The sequence below is a fragment of the Taeniopygia guttata genome, chromosome Z (assembly GCF_048771995.1).
Source record: "Taeniopygia guttata chromosome Z, bTaeGut7.mat, whole genome shotgun sequence".
In the NCBI taxonomy this organism is placed as follows: Eukaryota; Metazoa; Chordata; class Aves; order Passeriformes; family Estrildidae; genus Taeniopygia; species Taeniopygia guttata.
In genome coordinates this window covers 55317510-55336961 of record NC_133063.1, presented here as the reverse complement: position 1 = coordinate 55336961, position 19452 = coordinate 55317510, and the positions used below count along the sequence as shown (strand labels likewise).

Genomic DNA, 19452 nt, shown 5'->3' with positions numbered 1-19452 from the left:
GGAAGACAAATGCCATCACACTGAACATTCCCTCCTTCCTCTTTCCTCCCCCAGCTTTACTGCTGAGCATGCCACCCTATGGAATGGGACATCCCTGTAGCCATTCCTGGACAGCTGCCCTGACTGTGTCCCCTCCCAGCTCCTTGTGACCCCTCCCGGCCTCCTCGCTGGTGGGACACAGAGGAGCAGAAAAGGCCTTAACGCTGTGTACGCACTGCTCAAGGAGAGCTAAAACATCGCTGTGTTACCAGCAGTGTTCCCAGCAAATCCACACCTCAGCCGCATGGCACTGCTTTGAAGAAAATTAATTCTACCCCAGCCCGAAGCAGCACAGCTGCACTGCGCTGCGGCAGCTAACACTGTCCGCATCAGCGTTTGCTGTCAGTTATTGTCCCTTCCCTGTCCCCTATCCCAGCTAACTGAGCAGCACCACGCTGAGGCAGCAGGCCCTCGGGCCGTGCTCCGCGCTGCTCGCTCGGGCCGTGCCGGGCCGGGCCGTGCCCAGGCCCCGGCGGGGACGGGCGGGCGCCGGCCCGCGGGGCTCTGCACATGCTCCGTGTGCCCGCCCGGGCCGCTCGCCGCCCGCGCCCAGCCTCTCCCGCTCGCTGCAGACATGGCCTCTTTCAGCATCGCAGACAGGCTTCTAGGGGCATCTTCTTCAGAGAGCCCATACAGAATATAATGTTTCCATCAGGCTCTTGCCTTGGCAACAACCTGCAGCCGTAAAGCGAGTTTAATCCTCTGAGAGGAAGACTGGTGACAGCTGTCGTTTCACTGTGTACTGTAATATATGAGATTCTGTCCTGAAAACCTGGAGGTGGCATTTGTCTGGTCTGGTTGTAAATAATGAGATAGATCACAATGGATTTCAGTTCCTCATCTGTGTTTGACCAGCACAAAGGTAAGTCACGTGCTACTAATTTCAAAATCGTGTGATCCTCCAACGCGTCCCATGCAAATGTACTGAGGTTACTTGACAGACTCAATAACGTGAATTTTCGGAAAGATTAGGTTTATTTTGGTTTCATGTAAAGGAATTTCTTCCATCGGTTTTAGACTGGATGGACATTTCAGTCTATTGCTACAGTGATTTCTAAAAATAAATTTTCAGCAGAATAGCAACAGTGTCTGGCTACTCTTATGGTTAGCACTGACAGATGTATATATGCATATTTATCTTTATACTGTATATTGGTCTTTTTGTGGTTATAGATATTAAAAACAGTTGCAGTACTAGCAAACAGAGCAGTTTTAAATTGAGTAAAAATTTACGGACAGCTGGTTAAGTCTATACTAAAAGGACTAGAAGCTGACAAGTGAAATACTTTTCTTTAGTAAATTTATCTGTATAGGTAAGTATTGCCATAATTGCAAATTTAAGATATCACTAAAATCCCCAACATGAAGATTTTCTACATTGTAAGGTTACTATGGAAATACAAATGTTTCTTTCTTGTCTATTTTGAAGTTAAATGTTAAATTTCATGTCTTTATTTGCCAATACAAGCTTTTGTGTTTTATGGCTTAATCCACTACAAGTGTAGCAACATTCCTTTTATGTTCCCAAAGCAGGACACTGTCATTGCTTGATTATGCCTGTTGCAACATATTTCTCTTTTAAATTGGCTTACCAAACAATATGTGTGCAGTGGCCACAGGTGTCAGCGCAGATCTGCAAAATATCTGAGCTGACATGGCCACGCAGGCCCCACAACAAAGGGACTGCAGTGGAACAAAAATGAAAGCAGGAGGAAGAGAAGGCATTGCCCTTTGGGAAGCTGGGTGCTACAGGTTGTACTTCTATGCTTGCCTATACTTCCTTGGTGAACCCAATGTGAATACAACCCATATAAAATGGTGGGGTTAAGGCTGCCCTTCAGCCACAGTAGCACTCAAAGCCTGAGCAAGTCTTGGGAGTACTGGTCTACATCAATCCAGCTGGGACCCGCATGTAGTGGGGGACAAGTGGGAAGAATAACTGAGTGACAAGAGAAAAATCTACTACCAACAAGTATAAAGGAGAGGAAAGTGCAGTGGTAAAGGGGGGAACTGTACGGCAGAAAAAGAGACAAGTATTCCTAAATGATGTGTGAATGACTTATGGAGCATTTTTCCCAACAGGACAGAGGTGTGGGGCTGACTGAGCTTCTGCAGCTCCAAACAGCCATTCCAGCCTCTGTTTCTGCAGGACTATGAGTGTCCTCTGTTGCCACATGCCAGCCGGGCTTGGAGTGGACAGCTGGGCTGGAGTGGGGAGGCAGAGGCAAAATTCTGCGTGCTTTATGCCATCAGGATGGCTGCGAGGGAGCCAGTGGAAGTGGTGCCAGGAATGAGGCTGGAATATCACCAGGGCTGGGGAAGGAAAAGCCAGGTCTCCACATGGCTTAGTGTGCAGAAAGCAGTGCAGGTGACCTCAGACCCAAACCAGTTTATCCAGATAGAAGGGATAGAGTTGGGAGGCAACATCTACCTATACCTCCCCTTGCTCCTAATTTGCACCCCCTCCAGCTGCCGGGCCACTCTCCACACTGACCCATCCTAATTTCTGTCTAGCATCATCTGCTGTCTGTGTCACTCTCCACCTACATCAGCTCCCCTGCCAGAAGGTCCCTTCACTATACATTCATGACCTCTGCTTTACTGGCGCTGCAGGAATGCTTGCTCATTAGGTGCTTTGTGATTTACTGCACACCTTCCCTGCTAGCTGTGTGGGAGGCGGATGGGAAGTAGGAGCACAAAACACGCAGTAATGAGATACTGAGCTCATTGGTTACTATGCAAAGGACACTCTACTCAAAACTTGCAGTGTATAGTGGATTTTGTCTAAATACCCTCTTATAGCGTTGGCACATTATTGATTTAAGCAGCCATGATTGTTTTAGCAAGGAGAAGGGAAATGTCTTTCATTGCAGCAATTCATATTATATAAAAGGGTCTCCACAAAACCCCTTTTTTCTCCATCCCACATGTCGGAAGACTCTCTCAACTATAAATAAAAATAAATCCCCATCATTCCAAGTTTAAAAATCATACTGTCTCTTTGCAACACGTCTTATGGTACAGTTCAATAATATCTCATAATGCTTACAATAGTAACAGGAATGTGGGACTTACAGAAGGCAAACAGCACCAGAAACCCCTTCCCTCCTAATTTTGCTTGCTGCCACTTGAATAAATGCATGCTATTCCTGATTTCATGTGTTTACTAAATAAACAGAGAAGCCAGACAAAGGCCTGTACTGGTGCATGCACTGACAGGCACACACAGGGATTATTACTTTGTTAAGTGTTCAGTAAAAATGCAGTAGTAGAGAGTAAGCTACACTTTTCAAAAACTGCACCTCTCACTGCCCCTTGACACTCATCGAATAAACTACACAGTATTGTGTCCTGAAAACAAGGTGTAGGAAATCACATATGGCCAGTCTTTGGGTAGTGGTGGGGATGAGGGATTATGAGAGAGAAGGTAGTAAATTAAATGCATAAGTATTTCTTTTTCACAATGAACGTGAATTATCGTATTATTCTGTCTTCAGTTTTTAATATCTTCTAGTTTAGCAAGTCCAAAATCAATCATTGTCATGTATATGTATGACCATGTACACCAAGCTCCAGCAAATTTATATAGAACTTAAAAATCCAATGCGCTAGAAAGCATGCACTTATGTACATCTAATGTGTACTTTGTAAAACAACAAAACAGCCAACATCACAAATCATGTAAAACATGCATTCTTCATAGTACATCAGAGGAGGATTAAGGAGGAGAATTAAGGTAATGAGAAGCACAATTTCACTGCTCTGAATCCTGTGATAATTCTCTTTTTATATGCCCCCTTTTTTGATCAAAAGTAAACTACTTTGCCTTGAAGAAATTATACACTCTTAAAACACTGCAGCTTGTTTCAGATATATAGGTGTTTAACTTTTGATTGTTTCTCAGGATTTTAGCACTACCCTGTATGTTATTTAATCTTTTCTTCCAGACCTTTCTACACCACTACTGTCAGCCTGCAGTTTCTTCCCTGCCTTTCTCTGTAAACAAGCACTTAAATGGATCTTCTGCCTTTCTGAATATGACTGACAGCTTCCTTTCACCAGTATCACAGTAATTCTCTAAAATGTAAAATGTATTTGAGATGGGACCATACTAAGTGGCATTTCTTGAACTGCAACATAGTAATGGAGTAACTGTAACACATTAGAAGGTAAAGAGTCATAATTTGGTTGTTCACAATCCCTTTCTGCTACATGATGCTTGTGACCCAGCCACAGCCAAGCCCACAGCAGTGTAAGCTCACAGAGGTGGGGACACAAACATTCAGTACTTCACTATTGCCTTTTGCAAAATGTTCACTCTCTGAACCATTCCTCTTCTGCCCAGGAAGATGTCTTCAAAAATAAATGTCCTACTAGCTTTGTACCCATACTTCTCCATTCCTTGACAGGCTAAGCTGGAGGAAGAGGAAGTGGTCATGTTGTTCACCTGGAGCCAAGTGCATCCAGCAAAAATGACATCCAAGCTATCCCAGCATTTTCTGCTCTCTGTCTTGTGAAGCATCAGAAGGCCATTTATCTGTCTTCCTTCTCAATCCCCATTCACAATGATACAGGTCAAGACACCCTACTTGAAGTTGTGTCACCCTACAGAAATGGAATTCAAGTCAGTCATCTTTATTCAGATCCCAGCATGAGCGCTCATCCATTCCTCCTGTCCCAGGCTCCCAGGCAGGATGACAGCCTGGTCCACCTGCCTCTCCTTGCTCTGGCAGATGGGACTTGTAGGTGGGGGCATGTGAATCTTTGTGGCATCATGCCACCATACTTTAACAGAATTGGAGCCTGTGTTCTGCAAGAAGAGGCAGGGGCAGAACTTTATTCATTTTTCCATCCATCCATCCATCCATCCATCCATCCATCCATCCATCCATCCATCCATCCATCCATCCATCCATCCATCCATCCATCCCTCCCTCCCTCCCTCCCTCCCTCCCTCCCTCCCTCCACAGTTTTACTTCCCTTCCTTATACAAAAGGATAATTGCTCTGGGGAAAGCAGACTGAGCCCAGCAGAAGCAAAGGGGAAGTTTCTTGGTTTTACCTAGAGGCAAAAGGACAGAGATGTTCAGAGACCCATATGAAGGAGTGCACACTTGTCCTCATCTTCCTGCCATAGCACCCTCCAGGTAAGCAACTGCTCTGCTCAGGAGTTGGAGATTTCCCTTTTGTGGCTAGATTTCTCTGCTCCTGAGTCACAGCAGGAATACCTAACAGCGCCCACAAGGCAAGAAAAGAGTACAAAATTGACATGTGTAATGCATCAAAGGAGGTGAGGACCACTTTGATTCACTCTCTGCCTCACTGCATCTAGCAGTTTCTTTCCCAGTGCCAGCAGCATCTTCTCTGTACCACACCCACACAGCACCTGCAGAGCTGTACATGACAGCAGCCATGAGAGGAGCTATGTCATTGCTCGGGGCTGGCACCCTCTGTGTACCTTCAGAGACTGAAGGACAAGAGGAACAATGCAAGCTATCAACCACTCAGACCTGAGCTTGTCATTAACATGTTTTCTAGTATACCAACTTTGAGAGGCATCTTTTGGCCTGACATAATAAAGAAATATTACCAACTGAACCAGTGGTGAAGTCACTTATTTTTCTTCACATACTAGTCACTGATGATGACTCTCCAGCAGCAATGACTCCTTATCTCTCTGGATCTCTCAGGGCCACAGGGCAAAGCTTCTGAGCCAAGTGAACAGTTGCCTCAGCAGCAAAACCCTCAACAGAATAAAAATAAAGCTATCATTTTTATTCAAAAACTTTATGAAGTATGTAATTTAAAATACTAGTTAGAAAAAATAAATAAATTAGATTCTCTTTAGCTGAGGAGAAATGAAGAGGGAATCTGTGGCAAAAACAGATTAAGATCAGTTTTTTAATTTTCCCAAGGCCACAGAGTTCCAGCTTTGACAGACTAACCCATTCCAGGGTAAGAACAGCTTGTGTTTCCATGGCAGCCAAATTAGGGAGTCCAGAATACTGATTGCACCCAGTGAGAGAAGGTCACATGCAAAATTAGGCTAGGCTGTGAAGTCCAGCATAGGTCTTATGCAGGTTCATCTGAGACAACATCTGATCACAACATGAGTAGTGTGGCTAATACTTTACAACAACATTTGTAGATACTTTATCACTTAAAAAATATGATAGCAGTGTTTAAAATACCATTTCTACAACTGTATTACAAATAATGTAATATTTGATTGTGATAACAGCTTTATAATAACTTTTCAACACTCTTAAACTATCTTCCTTTTTTCTGCACAGCTCATATAATCATGGTATCTCCAGAAGTTTGACAGTACAGATAAGTCACCAGTCATTTAATCTGTCTTTCCTTTGATCAACTCTCTAATGTGATTTAGGCATTTTCTCCAGCTAACAAGGTAGAGGAGTTGCTGGACAAGTGATAAGTTTTATAGCTCTGACCCTGTCCTGGTTTAGCCTGGAATATGGTTAATTTTCTCCTTAGCAGCCAATACAGTGCTTTATTTTACATTTAATATGAGACTAATGTTGAAAACACAGTGCTATTTTAGTTATTCGCAGTTAGTGCTCACCCTAAATCCAGGACATTTCAGTGTCCTGTGCTCTGCATTGCTCAGGTGCCCCAGCAGCTGGGGAGCACGGCCAGGAGAGCTGACCCGACCTGGCCAAAGGGATGGCCCATACACAGACTGACATGGCCAGGATGTGAACTGGGGGGAGTGGGCTGGGAGGAGCCAGGAGCTGCTGGGGGACGGGCTGGGCATCGGTCAGCAGGTGCTGAGCAACTGTACCATGCATTACTTGCCTTTCTTGGGTTTTATTAATCTCTTTCTCTCCTTTTATTACAGTTATTAGTCATGTTCTGGTGGTGGTGATGATGATGTGTTACTTAAATTATCAAACTGCTATTACCTTAACCCAACAACTTCACCATTTTCTGATATTCCTTCCCACACCACAGGGGTCACGGTAGTGACTGAACATTGGGGGTGTCTGGGGTTAAACCCCAACAGAACCTCAGCCATTGTGAACAGTACAGCTCAATGCAGCTGTACTTCTTTTTGAGTTAATAGGGATAAGAAACATGAGACTGTTTCTGACCAACAATAAATATCTACAGCATTTTACCATTAATCAGATCTGATGAATCTGCACCCAAAAATCTACTCTTTCAACTCCTAGAGTTAAGAGGTTAATAATCCACTTGAAGCCAAAGGAGGTGCACACATGTGGAGCATGACATGACAAGTCTGAAAGAAAGTGAAAAGGAAAGAAGCAAAGAGAATCCTATTTCTTTAGAAAGAAGTATCTGATGAATGTTCCAGAACAGGTCCTGCAAGGCATCTGCTTTTAATAGTAACACACTGTAGCCAAACGAAATGAACCTCTCCTGGGTTCCAAGCAATAGTCCACTTTTCCTTTTTGCAGGAATTATCAACACAAACCATTGGTGCCAGAAGTTTACTCTCCCGAGAAGAGAATTCCTTTGGACATTGCAGGGAAGTGAAAAGCCTGTCTTCTGACTGGTACAAGGATAACACTGAAATTGAAAACACCTGAGTCCTGATTTCATCCTATCTCATAAAAATGCAGCCAGCAATATTACGAGCTAGTTTAGTTATTATATTTTTTCTCAAGTCATGTTACATTAGTATGATTTCTTACAAGAAGTGGAAACTTTCCAGAATTTTTCTTAAGTCCATTCAGTATGTATGTTTGAAAGTTTTTGGAAGAAGTTATGATGAAAAACAATTTTCAGATGACTAAGAAAAACCAAGTGCTGTTTAGATACACTTTGTTCCACCCCAAGTTAGGCAGTCATTAAAACTCAGTGAGACAAGTGTCATTATTTTGGCTGTTTATCATTTGTACCTGTTCTCTGTTTGCTCATGGATGTGCTCCTTGTCTGCAGCTGATGCAGCAGAAGAAATAGACTTGGCTGTGGTTTACCAAGCAGCAGCTAACGGCGATGTGAACACCCTGACTGCAGTGATCCGAGAGGATCCTTCCATCCTGGAGTCTTGTGACAGAGAGGGTAAATGAAGGCCAAGCTTTTTCTCAGGAGATCTGTTGCTTCAGCTTGCAAATTAAACTTTCCAATTTTTTATTCTGATTTTTGTGTTCAGCAAATTATATTTAGTAGCAGAATATGGGAAGTTTGAGTTACTCTTTGGAACATCCACTGGAAATGCACAGTTTGAATAATTTCTTCTCCCTGTAATTGTAAGATTTTTTTATATGATTACAAATAACCTGTTTTGCTATAATTAGACAGTACTTTACCATTTATTTAGTTAATCTTATTTAGGGGTATGCTGAGAAACTGCTGACATTTCAGGGGAGGAAAAAGAATATTTTTACCAATGCCAAATGACCTACATTCTGGACATCTCTAAAACAGAGGTTATAGTATATGTACAGTAACAGTTTGAATGGTTTTGTCAAGTAACTTTTTTGCCAAAGGATAAAATGTGCAATTATCTAAATGATCTGTTTTATCCGTCAGTCTGTTCTCATTTTGTGTTTAAGTTACTATTTAATGTTATTACAAATTATTGTACATTGTCTGGGTTTTATATTTCCAAAGTGAGTAAGAGCCACAGACCTCTAGAAGCTATTCTCAAGGACAACTTTTTTTTCAGAAGTATTTTTTTAGTTGCAGTTTCTTATAAAGGGCCCATATGAACGCTGGGTTCTAATCTTCAACAGGTTTTACCAAGCTATCAATTTTTCATATACTTTAAACTAGGTATTCTAATTGATATCTTTAAAACATCTACTGGTTAGAGAAAATTTACTCAAGAAAAAATAGTCCCTATCCATTCATTAATGGGAGAAAGACTAGGTATGAATGGTGAGTGGAGTAGGAGGAGATGGACTGGCCAGGAGTACTTCAGCTCTGGAATTAACTTTACTCCTAGGTTGTCCATGTAAATGTAACTAAACATTCAGCTCATATCCTGCACATTTTTCAGGCTCTACATGACCTCATGTTGAGTAGCACATTTCCTCAGCAATCTCATTGAATCCAGTAAGAATAAAGTTTCTAGTAGTCTTATAGTTTCTAATACTCATGTTTATTCCCAGCTTAGGAATTTTAAAATGCTTTGTCAGATTCTGCAGGAAAATTTCTTGCTGTTTTTCATCAGTTAACAGAATGGAAGGAAGAGGAAGCAGTTAAATGGTACAATACTTCACAAAGAAATTTGAGTATTAGGTTTAAATGGAGATGTCAGGGTTTTTTCGAAACAGATTTTTTTTTTAAGATATTAAAAAAGTTCTTATAAAAACAGGAAATAAAATATCCTAGAGCAAATCCAGACTTCAAATTAAGTTGTTCTCTGCATAAAGGGTTAACTCACACTTTTATACCTTTGCAAGGATCAGAGCTTGAGTTTGTAAGTCTTTTGAATATACAGACATAATGAAGCTGGGGTTTGAGAAAATTAGACAAGCACCATCTGACTACTAGTCATTCTGAAGGATATCAGCCTCCAAAATTGTGTACAAAGACGAAAGTTCATTTTGGGAACTTATCAACAGAAAAGCACTTTTCCATCCAGAAGGAGAGTTAATGAGGCAAAGCTTTTCCTAATGTAGTCATGCTCTTTTTAAAATCAGTGGTCAGTGACTGTCGTAGAAGTTAGTTCCTGACTAAAAAAAAGCTGAGTACAACTATTGGACAGTGTCAGAGAAAGGATTTGTTAGCTTGCCAGTGTTAACATTAGAAAATAAGAAACTATATCTTACAGACATGACACAACAAATGGTAAAATAAATTTGGCTTTCTTCCCCAGGTTGCACACCTTTGATGCATGCTGTGTCAGGACGCCAGGTTGACACAGTGAAGCTTCTGTTGAAGATGGGAGCTAATATTAATACTCAAGATGCTTGTGGACGTACCAGTTTATCTCTGGCAACTTACTTGGTACCAGGACTTGGGAGACAAGGATGGAGTGAAGGGAGTAAATGTGCAGACCAAACAAGATTTCTGCTTATACTACAGGAAATTAAAAAAAAAAAAAGCACAAAACATTTGGTTCTCAACAATAGTGGAATTTGATTTGAAACTTTACTACAATGCCAAGCTGAGCAATGATTATTACAAGAGAATCAGGACTCCTGTCAGACATTCCTGTCAGAGTTTCCTTTCTCTTTAGGCTTATAATATCAGTGCATGATAGGAGGATCTCACAAGAAAATAATTTTTTTTGTATACTGAAAGTGCCCACTTTTTTTTAATATGCAGGTTGACTTCTCCCCCTTGTATAGCCAGCATTAGATATTTATGCTCTAGTGAGGGCTTTCCTGTCTGAAATTCTGATGATCAGCAGGCATGTCTTCCTGCACACCGCATGAACCAGGGTTTTGCTTATTTTCACTGTGGTGCTGGACTTCGGATGGCCAGGTTGAGGACTGAAGTTCTAGGTGCTGCAGGTGCTGGTACACTTGCTCACATCATAAACAATTCAGTCCCCTGATCAACCTGCATGCAAATGACAGGAGGAGCAGACATCCCACTGAGACATTTGGGAAAGGAATTGTACTTCAGAATCTATCTGAAGCAACAAGGACAGTGCTCTTCTCCTTAGTCTTCTACTCCTTGCAGGAAGTAGTTCAGGTTTCAGAGAGGATGTGTGGTCCAAGTTAGCCAAACAGACTGGGCTTCCATTATTAATTGGAGAGAAAGGAAGAAGGAGCGTGCAGCCATGGCTGCACAGTATGAGTTAAGCTGGATGACTGCCAGCTCATTTAAACAGATACTGTGGCAGCCTAATTAAATGACATCTCTTGCACGTAGTTTCTTCCTGAAAATTCAGGACAGAAACTATGTTCTTGCTTAGCTATGCAATATTCAGCCAGAAAATAAAGTGTAGAAAATAACAAAACAGCCAGTCTCATCCAGTGCAAGGAGCATGTCCCACTTACTTCACAACAAACATTTCCTCTGCAAGATATTTTACAAAAATCCCATAATAAATGTCATGCTTTTTTCCTTCCTCTTTTCCCGGAGGGGAAAAAATATTCTTTGGAAAAAAAGAAATTACTGGAAAATATTTAAACCACCCAGCCTTCTAAGTTTCCATTTCTGTTTCTGTGAGGGATATAACGAGAGATCCAGAAAGAATTCTGCTGTGATGTCTGTCCTGACAAATGAATTCAGGAGGGTTGCACAGTCAAGACTGCATGTGGCATTTGGTGGTCCTGTACTTCCACCAAGAGCTCCAACAGGGTGTTCTGATTCCACCATACCACACGTTTTCCCCAGAAGTGCTCCTAATGCCAATCCAAAATAGTTCATGTGAGAGGGAATGGTCTTTGTCAATTGTCTGCTGAAGTTTTAACAAAACACAAACTCATGCTTGGTTTTCTTCAGACTTCAGTTATGCTGAAAGATTTATGCAGTCACAACCAGACTGTTTACTTGCTTTTATGTTGAGGTGATCAATAGAAGGTTTTAGTCCAAGGACTGATTCATTCAATCTGTTTTGGTGCTATTTTCAGTCTAACACTGCCACCAGTACAAACTTCTGCAACAACATTTATAAGACCACACTCTAAGGCTTTTTACCATTGATTTGCTATCCTTGCTAAAATCTCACAAACAAAATCAGATTGAGCACTCATGTTCTTGGTTTAATCTAGTATGGCTGAATTCACATGCAAGAATATGTGTAGCATCTGCAAATGATACAGGAATTAGCAAGTTTTTAATGACTGTTAGTGCTTGCCACAGATACAGGGGGAAAATAAATGAACAAAACAAAAAATACAGGGCAAATTAAACACCTCATCAGAGTAATGAACAACTGAGGTAGTTTGAGACCCAGACTCCAAAGGTGAACTACTCTCAATGCTGAGAAACCTCTACTGAGGAAAAAAATTCCAGTTTCTCTGCTGACAGAAATGGCTACAGTCACATGTGAATGCCAGCACCAAGAAAAGATCTGACCTTATACTTTTCCCTTTCCTCTTTGATATGCTCCAATTTCTTTTTTAGGGCTGGCTGGAAGGCTGTGTCAGCCTGCTCAGGAATGGTGCTAAGCAGAACATACCTGACAAGAACGGGAGGTTGCCACTACACGCTGCCACTGCAGAGCCTGACGTGAGGTATGTGCCTGGCTCGCTTTTGCTGGTTGAATCTTTCAACCCAAGGGGAGCCCACAGCAGGAATAGTTGTGACAGCTACACTTATGACCTTTGTCTTTGTTTAGTGGTTACCGTGAAGAGGGTAGAGAGGAGAAAAAACATTGTGCAATACTTGTGTACCAGAGATTGATGGCCAGGTAAAGAAAGGAGCCTGTTTTAATATTGCAATAGCTGGAGGAGGGAAAATAATTATAAGAGAGATTGAAACCCTATGTTTCCCCTGCCCAACTACCTTTCTGTCCCTACCACATGAAATTATGAGACTCCTTCTCTGGACTTCTCTGAGTAGCATGGCAAATATGAGAAAAGTTTCCATAAGACAATCTCTCTGAAAATCCCCAGCCATAACAGGGAAGTTAAGGACTGGTGTTCTGCCTTATTTTTAACTACTTTTACTGAAGGCAGAGTAACAGCTACAGTGTGTCTTCACAAGAACTCTTAAGAAAGATTCTCTTTTTCTGATTCCAGCCTGTGACAATAGGAAGTATTAATAAATTTTGATTTGTATAGCTGAATAAATTCACTCAAAAAACTCCCCTCAGTAAATCATGAAGGTATAGAAAGATATTAGAAACAGGTGAAACATTCAGTACATGTAGTATATTCATGTGATTTAATCACTGAGTCCGTGATTTTATTGCTGTAACTATACCAGGCCAGACACCTGGCAATTTCTGCTGATCTTGTTCTCCAGCCTTTTTTAACAGCTTTATTAATTTTCCACATTATCTTTGGTTTTCATGCATCACTTGGAGAGAGAATTTTCATGAATCACTTGGAGAGAGTAATTTGAGATTTCTGCAGAAAAAAAGTCTGTATCATTAAACAAAGCCAACACAACAAAGCAGACAATGTTTGTACAACACCACACATGTTGCTACTTGAAGGGGAACACTAATCTCACCAGAAGCACACTGGGCCCCCTGAATGTTTTTCAGGTTCTCCAAGGATACAGACAGACACTTCTTTGCTCTGCACAGTTTTCCTTTTCCTCTGTCTTCCCAATGGGTTTGCCTTGTGCCCATACACAGGCCTGGAGCGCTGAGGAGAGGTTTTTACATCCTGGTCATTGTCAGTCCCTTAAATCTTATGTCACTGCCAAAAGAGAATATGCAGTTGTGAAATGCTTTTGCAGCTAAATTTGAAAGCTAGCACTCCACTGCTACAATCTCACATGCTGGAGGCAGCATGGAAAGAATGAGACAGTTCATGAATTGATTTCATAATTGATTTAAGTGTTCCAGTGTATTCCACAGAGCCTAACAGGCAAGGTGGAAGAGGAATTAATTCCTGAGCTATGCTTTTAAGAGTAGATAGCAGAGAAACCTCAGCTGCTTGGTTGGGTATCTACATATTTAAATGGCAGCACTTATGTTGCCATAATGGTCTAATGGTGTAAGTGAGTCAAAGTTTGTTCATTATAAACATTCTAGTCAAATAATTAGATTTCTTTCACATGCAGTGGTGTCATTGATCGTATCAGGCTCTGAACCACAGAGCCCTGTATCAGATTCTAAAGCTATGTGATAAATGGTTTTACAAGCATACTATGGTTATCTAACTTTGGTTGTCCTCACTAATTGATATTTTCCAAGACATGTTTTCAGACACTGAATTTCTGAGATCCTGAGTTATTTTGCTAAATGATAACAGTATCTTTCTTCACTTTTACAAACTTCTGCCAAACCAATTACAACAATCATTGTGTTATCCTTTTCAGATTTCCTACAGTATGATTCCATTTAGAAAATGAGGTGTGACACCTCTTTTCTACAATAATTTCTACTAATATGTAAATTAATTTGAAGTCATAGTAAAATCCCTATGCTGGGATCTGCCCAATCATTACTGTTTAGGGACTCTACTTTAAAAAAATCCTAAATTTGGACTTTCAACACCTAAGGAAGGTATTACCTATAGATAAGATTTTCATCTGCAGAATTGTCAAAATCATCCCTAAGCAGCTGTAAATATCTTCTTTTGAATAATTTACACAGTTAGTTCTTTATTACCAGTAACAAAGAACAAATTTCACATGAAATGTTAATCTGATGCACACACCTGAGCACAGCTCCATCCAGAAGATACACTAGAAGTGTATGAAAATAAAAAGCAGCAAAAGATTTTTATTCAGTGTCCTCTGCATGGGAATAAATGCAGGATTTTATAAATTTGTTTCTGTGTTATCTTTACATTTCTCTAATTCCCTTCCTTTGTACTTCATTATTTTTTACTTTCCTTGCTAAACAGTATGTCTTCTTCATGTCCATGTTCTGAAGGCTTCTAGCAAATTCACACCTTCAGATGAGCCACAGGTTTGCACAATGATCCACTGAGGATACATCCTTCTTTTTGCTATAATCCTAAGAACTGTACATTCATATTAAGATTGGCTTTGCTACAGCATGTGAATGGATGGTGTTTTTCATTTTCATGGTCAGCCACGTACATGAGCCAAACAATTTGCCAAACCTATAGTGATTTCAGAACATCTTCACAAGATAGCAAAAGAAAAAGGAGATTTAAAAATATTATAGTACTTGAATAATATTTCATGTAACTACTTTATTTTTCCCTCCACCAGACAGGAGTGCTTGTAGTCCAATATTCTATAAAATATGAACCTATGCATTGCTATGTTTTATGCCATAATAATGGCCCTATTCCAGCAGACATTCTGTATAGCCTTGTAAAATATTGGCTTATGTGTATAAACATACAGCAAGCATGCATATATACACACATGCACACAAATGTGCACACTACATCACAATACTCCAAGAATTAAATAGAGTGTTAAATCCTTACAGAAGCTGGCATCTCTTTTACTTTAGGACATTATAAAATATGTTGGCAGCAAATTTCTAAGATACCAAAAACTGCACACATGTACAGTATTATACGTTCTGATTCTAGCCCAGCAGTAAGCACAAGAATTATTCTGAGTGCATCTTCTTTTAATTCCACACTCTAAACTTTTGTTGTTACCATAAGCCATAAAGTCCTATTTGTTTTGCTCGTATGACAAAGCTCAGACCTAAGATTCTGACCTGTTCCCATCATTAATATTAATTTTTCATGAAATTGCACATTTTGTTTTTAAAAAACTTGGTTTTTCAAATTTAGTCAGGAGTTCAGCACACTGATTATATCATTGCTTCCACAGGCTTCTGAGCTTGCTTCTGCAGCAGTCAAATCTTAGTGAAATTAATCACCAGGACAATGAGGTGAGTGAGCTTGTGCTACAAGTCCCAGTCCCTGGCACTGGAGGCATAGAAGCTCTTCAATTTTACAATAAGGCTAAGTCAAAAATTTCTATAATGCTTGTGCTAAACTCTGCATATTTCTCAACTCATTTTGCCTTCTGTATACTATGCACCTGTAGGCTAATAAAGGTCTCTGTTGAGCCAGCCATGAGGTACCTTGAATATGTCTCTTAAATTATTTGTCAAGAGAAGAATTGCTCATGATTCTTCTGAAGTTAGACACTGGACCAAATCTTCACCTTTCCCAATCATAAGTGTTCAAGGCCGAGCTGGATGGAGCTCTGAGCAACCTGGTTTAGTGGAAGATGTCTCTGCCCATGGCAGGCAGGTTGGGACCAGATAATTTTTAAGATCCCTTCCAACCCAAGCCATTCTATGATTCAGTGATTCCTTGATCCCACCATTCAATTACTGTTCTCTGGAAAAATATCAGAGAGCTGGCATTACACAGAACAGCCATGGAAACACAAAAAATTTTGCTAATGTCTTCCATGTGGAACTGTGTCCTGTTTGTATATATATTGTACATAGGAAAGAGATAACTTCCCACATTTTTTTCTCCAAATAGATAAGCAAAGACACAAGAGAGATTCTGAATGTCTTTTCATATGTTTCTGTTCATTTTAACAGTTACTCAAGGATATGTCTCTTTTTTACAGTGTCAGAATGGCCAGAGGGCTGTATATTTTTCCTCTTTCTTACCCATGGCAAGGTTTGCAGACCCTGCTCAGACACTCTAAACCAGACATATGCATTGTCTTGATGTAGAACTATGTTACTAAGGAATTGCATGAAATGGTGGATCATTTCAAGCCATAATATTTTGCTGTAATGCACTGCTACATGCAATTTGGAACTTTTAGACCATCTCATTGTCATTTGGCACTGACAATATATTTGTTCAAGTGTCAGTACTAAGCCCTGAATACTCATGTTTTCTGAAAAATGTGGATCCTCATGAATGATTACAGCAAACAGAGCTGTTCTCTTGGCATAAGTAGAACACTTCATTTTTCCTATTTGATGCTTGAGAAAATCACCCTGATGAATGCATGAACACACAGAGTATAAAATACATCTGGTGGTTTCATAGCTTCCACAGCTGTGTCTTTCTGTGGGTTTATTAGTGAAGCCTATGTGACAATGTGAAGAAACATTCTCTGTAAAAGCCTTGAATCTGAGCAAAACAAGTCACACTGTATTTCTCACAGCCATTTCTTGGGTTTGTCCTTTTATGTCTGGTACTGCTCCTTATTTTTATGAATGTGCAATTGTTTGTCTGTCTCACCTCTAAGATTGTTTTCTGCTAGACCTTCAGCTTTGGCAGTTCTGATACCACTCTCATGTTTCCACACCTACAGGTGCCACTCCAGGGTGGTAGCACAAAGCAGAAATGGTGTGGGCAGCCACTGCCTGCTGCAGAAAGCCCACATGAGTGAGCTGCTGCGACAAACAGCTCAATGCTCTTTGCTCAGCTGCACACTCTGAAAGAACATACGAAAGGTACAAACTATTAGAAAAGAAATGGAGAAGAAAACAGGAAGCTCTGTTTGAATCCTTTGTACAGCCACATGGCTACAAGAGTACACTGAAAAAAGATATACAAGAAAAGGAACAGATAAAGGACTACAAAGATGATAGTAGTTACAGAGCAGGTTCCATAGGTGGGCAGGCTAACTAGAGCAAACTAACTGTAACAGGACTTCAGCTTGGCAACTACATCAGAGGGATGATATAAACCCATGGTATAATAAATGGCATGGAAAAGATATTTATTATTAATTAGTCTGGTCTTTGCATATAAAAATATGGGGACCTCTACAAAAATTATTGGGCAATAGTTTCAAAGAAAATGAAAATAAACACTTTTTTAGGAGATGTATGTCTGGATGTCATATGAAGTATATGTAGGGCTGGATGTCATATGAAGTCTTTAATCTGATTAAATATTAGGTGGCAGTATGTTGTCAAGCCTTGTTTCTTATATTTTTGCACTAAGCATCTGCTCCTGATTTCTCTGGGTTTTGTCGTACTGTAGAGATTTTTGAAAGCCATCCACAGTTTTACACTCTTATGTTACAGCTGATTCTGCTGGCTACCACAGTAGAAACAGAGAGAAAGTTGATTTTTCAAGGATTTTTTTTGGCCATATCAACACAGAGAGGATGACAGAAAGACGGTACACTGGTACACTGTAGTTTCTCCTTCTTAGGTGATTTTCGTGCTCACCAGGACCAGTGTCAAGTATTCATTTCCCAGCTGGAAATCACATCACTGACACCTCACAGATAATGTGTGTCCATCAACAGTACTAGGTCCCTCATGTCTACTGGCATAAATGGAAGAGCTCCCATTAATTTCAGTTGGTGCGGGAGTTTGCCCTCAGTTTTGGTTTTACAAAACAGAAACCCCCTTGATTAAGCTTTACAAACCCTTAGCAAAACCAAAACTGCTCTCATTCAACTGCTCTGTTTTGTTATCACCCATACTTAAGCCACATGGGAACTTAAAAGTTTTAGAAGATATATGATGAGTGAGAGAAATTAATGCTAATGCGTTCAGGCTTTTAGTCAGAAAATCACTGCAAACAGCTTCCACTTTAATGCACTGATAAGCTGTCTGCATCAATATAGCTCATACTTTACCTGGGTTGTTACCAGCTGGCTTTATTGGGGTTCCAATTCAAATTTTAATTGCTTTTCCACACAACCTTTTTTTTTTTTTTTTTTTTTTAATGCTTTTATCCTTTTGGAAATCAGGCAAGACCCTTGAAGTGCATGTTTTTCTGGTAAGAGAGAAAACAACACCTGCTCGAAGGAAAATGTTACCACACCTGAAAACTACTAGCAGTTTGTTACAGGAATAATAAATTAGTCAATTTATACAGAAAATTGTAATTATTATGGATATAGAGTAAAATACATGTGAGTGTAACAATGCTGAAGGTACAGATACAGTCCATGAATTCTCTGACCTATTAAGACTGACTGGATGTAGCTAAGATGGAATGAAAATGCAGCTAAATACCTTACCATTTACTTTGTTTTATCCCTGAAGAGTAAATAAATATAAAATGTTTATACTGGGACTTTTTTATGAGCATCACTGTGTTTCTTTAGCTTGCCGACTAGTGCCAGCTGCAGTAATAGCTTGTAATATTTATTTTGGATCAAAGATAAGACCAAGCACAGACATCATGCTGTGTAATGGCCAAAGTACCAGTCTAAACCAGGCTTTTCTTGCAGGATTCAAGCTGAGCAGTGAGGAACTGTCCCCCCAGCCATCATGGCCCTGACCACATGTTATTTATAACAGGCTATAGGCATATATGGAGGAAGCATTTGTATCCATTTTCTGTAATAATTCCAATAAGTTAATTGCTTGGTTTGCCCTTGTGACTCCACTAATTCAGAAGCTACTACTATTTCAAATCAAGGTGAAGAGGGAAGAATTTGTCCACCCTGGATGTTTTCAGGGCTGTCTAGTTTATCTACATAGACTTGAAGGGTGCTCCTGTGAGTGACAATGATTTGCCCTCTGGGTTTGTGGCTTGCAGGGAATGACTTCACTCCACTGGGCTGCATTTCACAACAGACCCCAGCACACCCAGACTCTGCTGCACAAGGGAGCAGACCTGACTCTGGTGGACAAGGACTTCAAAACAGCTCTGCACTGGGCAGTACAGGTGAGCCACAACATAGCCCCAGTGGGATGTTTGTTGAACTGAGTTGAATATTGTGGTGTCCTGAATACTTCTAAGGAAGTAGTTTGGGCTGTAAAACAAGGAAATTGGATGCTAAAAATACCCACTAAGCCCCAGCATTTTGCCTGTGGGTATAGATCAAGGATCTAGCATCTTCTTTGGAGACCAGTACATATTTAATAAAGGCTTAGCCCTCTTGCCCAAAGTTTTTGCTTATCTCAGTGTTTGCTTCATGTTGAACTTCTGCCTCTTTTTTGTTGGGGTTTTTTTTTTTTTTTTTT

The 19452-nt window shown here is 40.4% G+C and overlaps 1 protein-coding gene across 6 annotated transcripts in view; it reads left to right on the top strand.

The window, feature by feature from the left end:
- The first annotated feature begins 401 nt into the window (after positions 1-401).
- ANKRD55 (ankyrin repeat domain 55) overlaps positions 402-19452 on the top strand; it is a 45875-nt gene continuing 26824 nt past the window's right edge. Inside the window, exons 1-8 of one of the 6 annotated variants that reach the window (XM_072921822.1) lie at positions 402-901; positions 6332-6450; positions 7481-7578; positions 7965-8087; positions 9850-10017; positions 12054-12163; positions 15369-15429; positions 19025-19153. In XM_072921822.1, coding sequence (XP_072777923.1) covers positions 9940-10017; positions 12054-12163; positions 15369-15429; positions 19025-19153 — 378 coding nt within the window. In that variant the 5' untranslated portion in view covers positions 402-901; positions 6332-6450; positions 7481-7578; positions 7965-8087; positions 9850-9939. Of the gene's footprint in view, positions 902-3986; positions 4209-6331; positions 6451-7480; positions 8088-9849; positions 10018-12053; positions 12164-15368; positions 15430-19024; positions 19154-19452 lie in introns of all 6 variants that reach the window. The other 5 variants (XM_030257651.4, XM_032744183.3, XM_030257648.4 and 2 more) reach the window with 5 other exon arrangements.